This window comes from Pinus tabuliformis, chromosome 3_2 (genome assembly GCF_031772625.1).
Source record: "Pinus tabuliformis cultivar Carrire ecotype Pingquan chromosome 3_2, CPIR1, whole genome shotgun sequence".
NCBI classification, from domain to species: Eukaryota; Viridiplantae; Streptophyta; class Pinopsida; order Pinales; family Pinaceae; genus Pinus; species Pinus tabuliformis.
Window position 1 is genome coordinate 77,145,820 of NC_142302.1, and position 3,200 is coordinate 77,149,019.

Below are 3,200 nucleotides of genomic sequence, written 5' to 3' on the forward strand. Positions count from 1 at the left end.
AAAATAGAGCCCTCAGATATCCTCTTGCTCCAAAAGACCAAAATCGAAGGGCAAGCCCTTATGGATATCAGCAAGTCTAATTGTAAGAAGAACGAAGGCATAGCAATCAGCTCAAGGGGAACTTCGGGAGGCGTTGCAACTCTCTGGTCTGAAGATCAGTTCCATCTGCTGAACTCCCATGAGACCCAACATTGGATATTCACTGAGCTCAAGCACCTTGAAAGTAAGTTAACTATAACCTTATTCAATCTCTATGTTCTTGTCATTTATGCTGAAAAAAGAGAATGTTGGAATACTCTCTCTGATTTCTTAGATCTCCACTCCCTAAACAACATCATCCTGGGAGGAGATCTCAACTTAGTCATGAAGCCAAAGGAAAAAAGGGGGGGAAAAATAGCAGAGATCAATTGTTGCCTTTGGTAGAGGAATTAATGCAGCAGAGGGACCTGCTAGATTTTGCCCCGGTGAGAGGCAAATATACTTGGACCAATAATAGAATAGGGCCTGATCATATTGCTGCCCGGTTGGATAGATTTCTAATCCAAAGCTCCCTGCTGCTGGAAAACCTCCTTATCTCATCAAAAATTCTCCCCAAACTTTCCTCGGATCATAAGCCAATTCAACTCATTATGGCCCCTGAGGAAGACCTTGGCCCTATTCCCTTTAAATTCAGTCCTCTTTGGATTGAAAAAGTAGGTTTTCTGGACACTATCCAATCGGCTTGGGATATCCCCATCAACGGATCCCCAAGCTATGTGTGGGAGCAAAAATTAAAAGCCACCAAAAAAGCCTTAAAAGAGTGGCTAAGGAAACTCCCCAATCCCTCTTCTCAGCAGAGAAAAGATGAAGTTCAGCAGCTGGAAACTTTGCAAATTGGAATGGAAGGTCTCCACATTACCCCTGAAATTTTAAACAAAGAGGCAGCTTATCAAAGAAATATCCATCAAGCATTCAGAAGGGAAGAAGAGTACTGGAGGCTCAAATCTCGCAGTCTATGGCTCAAGGCAGGAGATCGAAACACCTCGTTCTTCCATCGCCAGTATAAAGCCCACCTATCTCGAAACCACATCACTGAGATCAAGAATGAAGAAGGACAGATCTGCAACAAATTTGACCAAATTAAAACAGCAGCTGAAAACCATTTTAAAAACCTCTATGGTCCAAAGAATGAAGGAAGCATAGAAGACACTGAAGATATCCTCTCCTATATTCCCCACCTCATCAACCATGAGGACAATCAGGTTTTACTGAAACCCTTATCTGAAGAAGAAATCATCAAGGTCATATGGGCAATGAAATCAGATAAGGCCCCTGGGCCAGACAGATTTACAATACACTTGTACAAAGTCTGCTGGGACATCATCAAAACAGATCTGTTGAAAATGATACAAGGTTTTTTTGGAAAAGCCAAGGTTGGGGGAGGCATCAACTCCACCTTTCTTGCTTTAATTCCAAAAGAGGCTAACCCGGAAACTTTCGGTAGGTTTAGGCCCATCTCTCTATGCAACGCCTCCTACAAAATCTTGTCCAAAATCATTGCAAACAGAATCAAACCCCTACTTGACAAACTAATATCCAGCTCCCAAGGGGGGTTCGTCAAAGGCAGACACATCTTGGACAACGTCATTCAAGTGCAGGAAGCTATCCACTCTAGCAAACAGAGGAAAGAGAAGGGGATGCTGATCAAGCTTGACATGGCTAATGCCTTCGATAGAGTCAACCACTCCTTTCTTCTCCAAGTTCTCTGATCCTTCGGCTTCCCTACTCAGTTTATCAATCTCATTAAAGCATGCATCTCAAACCCTTGGATAGCTCCCATGGTCAATGGCCACCCAACATCCTTCTTCCAAGCCCATCGTGGACTAAGGCAAGGTTGTCTACTCTCGCCTTTTCTATATATACTCATGGCAGATACTCTCAGCAGGAAGCTGGCTGCAGAAATGAACACTGGTGGACTCCCAGGAATTCGAACTGCAAATGCTCTCAAGCCTATAAATCATACTCTCTTTGCAGACAACTCCCTACTTCTAGGCGGAGCCTCTATTAGAATAGCAGCTAATTTCAACTCTGTTCTAAAAAGTTATTGCAGGGCCTCAGGAACTGTGATAAATGACAGAAAGAGTTCGATCTATGGATAGAATGTAAGTCAACACAATCTCAACACCATAGCCCAGATTCTTGGTTTTGAGTGCTTCGCCCATTGGGACAGCATCAAATACCTTGGCTTACCTCTCACATCTGGAGTCAACAATAGATCTCTATGGCATGGCATCATTAGCAAAATTAAAGACAAGATCACCTCCTGGGGAGGTTACTGGAGGAAAAATTATCTTACTTAAATCTGTCTTATCTGCTCTCCACATTTATCAAGCCTCTTTCCTTCTTGCTCTGAAACACATAATTGAGCAGATCTCTTGTCTCCTGAGAGACTTTCTCTGGAAAGGAGGTAGAGGCAATCACAGTAAATTACATTTGGCAAACTGGGATCTTGTCAAGTGGCCAATATTGGACAGAGATCTACAGATGAGAGACCCTGCTTTATCTAATCTGGCACTTAGATGCAAGCTCCTTTGGAAAATCTATTGAGACCCCACACATCCTGTCAGTGAAACGCTCACCTCCAAATATGCGCAGGGGATCTCTCTCAGGCATCTGTCAGCGAATAATACTCCTGCAGGCACACATACTTGGAATCTCTATAGGAAATGTATCAACAGCTTCAAGAATCACTTGTATCACATACCTGGCAACGGGGAGAAAATCTTACTCTGGAAAGACCGCATTATGAACAGCGCCCCTCTTAACTCCCACGAATAAATTTGCGAGCTAAGAGAATGGCTCCACAGCGCAGGTATACGAAAGTTGAATGACATCTCTGTGTGGGACAGTAAAGGGAATTGGGTTGACTAGGTATTCCCTCCCGTGCTGGCACAGCTCCACAATCATCTCGCACTGCTCAAAACGCTGCTCTCAAACGTAGCTCCAGTCCATCGCAACAGCACAAACAGATGGGGGTGGGGTGACTCCGAATCTTATGCTTCAGCTTTGGGTTACATTACCCTGCAGGCCAAAAAAGACAGACTTAGATCTCCAGTGTTATGGAAACAGGTTTGGAACACCAATGGGTTACCCAAAGTCAACTTCTTTTTTTGGATTCTTATGCAGAATAAACAGCTCACAGGGGACAATCTGTCAAAACG

The 3,200-nt window shown here is 43.7% G+C and overlaps 1 protein-coding gene across 1 annotated transcript; it reads left to right on the forward strand.

Annotated features, from left to right (window-relative positions):
- Window positions 1–629: 629 nt before the first annotated feature.
- LOC149179931 (uncharacterized) lies at window positions 630–2,138 on the forward strand. The gene is made up of 2 exons (XM_089413698.1): window positions 630–1,479; window positions 1,912–2,138. The coding sequence occupies exons 1-2, from the start codon at window positions 630–632 to the stop codon at window positions 2,136–2,138; spliced, it is 1,077 nt and encodes a 358-aa protein (XP_089269824.1).
- Window positions 2,139–3,200: the final 1,062 nt, after the last annotated feature.

Excerpts from the sequence above, each read along its gene's own strand:
- LOC149179931 (XM_089413698.1), top strand. The coding sequence starts at position 630 with ATGGCCCCTGAGGAAGACCTTGGCCCTATTCCCTTTAAATTCAGTCCT. Across the intron at positions 1,480-1,911 it reads GGCTAACCCGGAAACTTTCG|ATACTCTCAGCAGGAAGCTG; the intron begins GTAGGTTTAGGC and ends TACTCATGGCAG.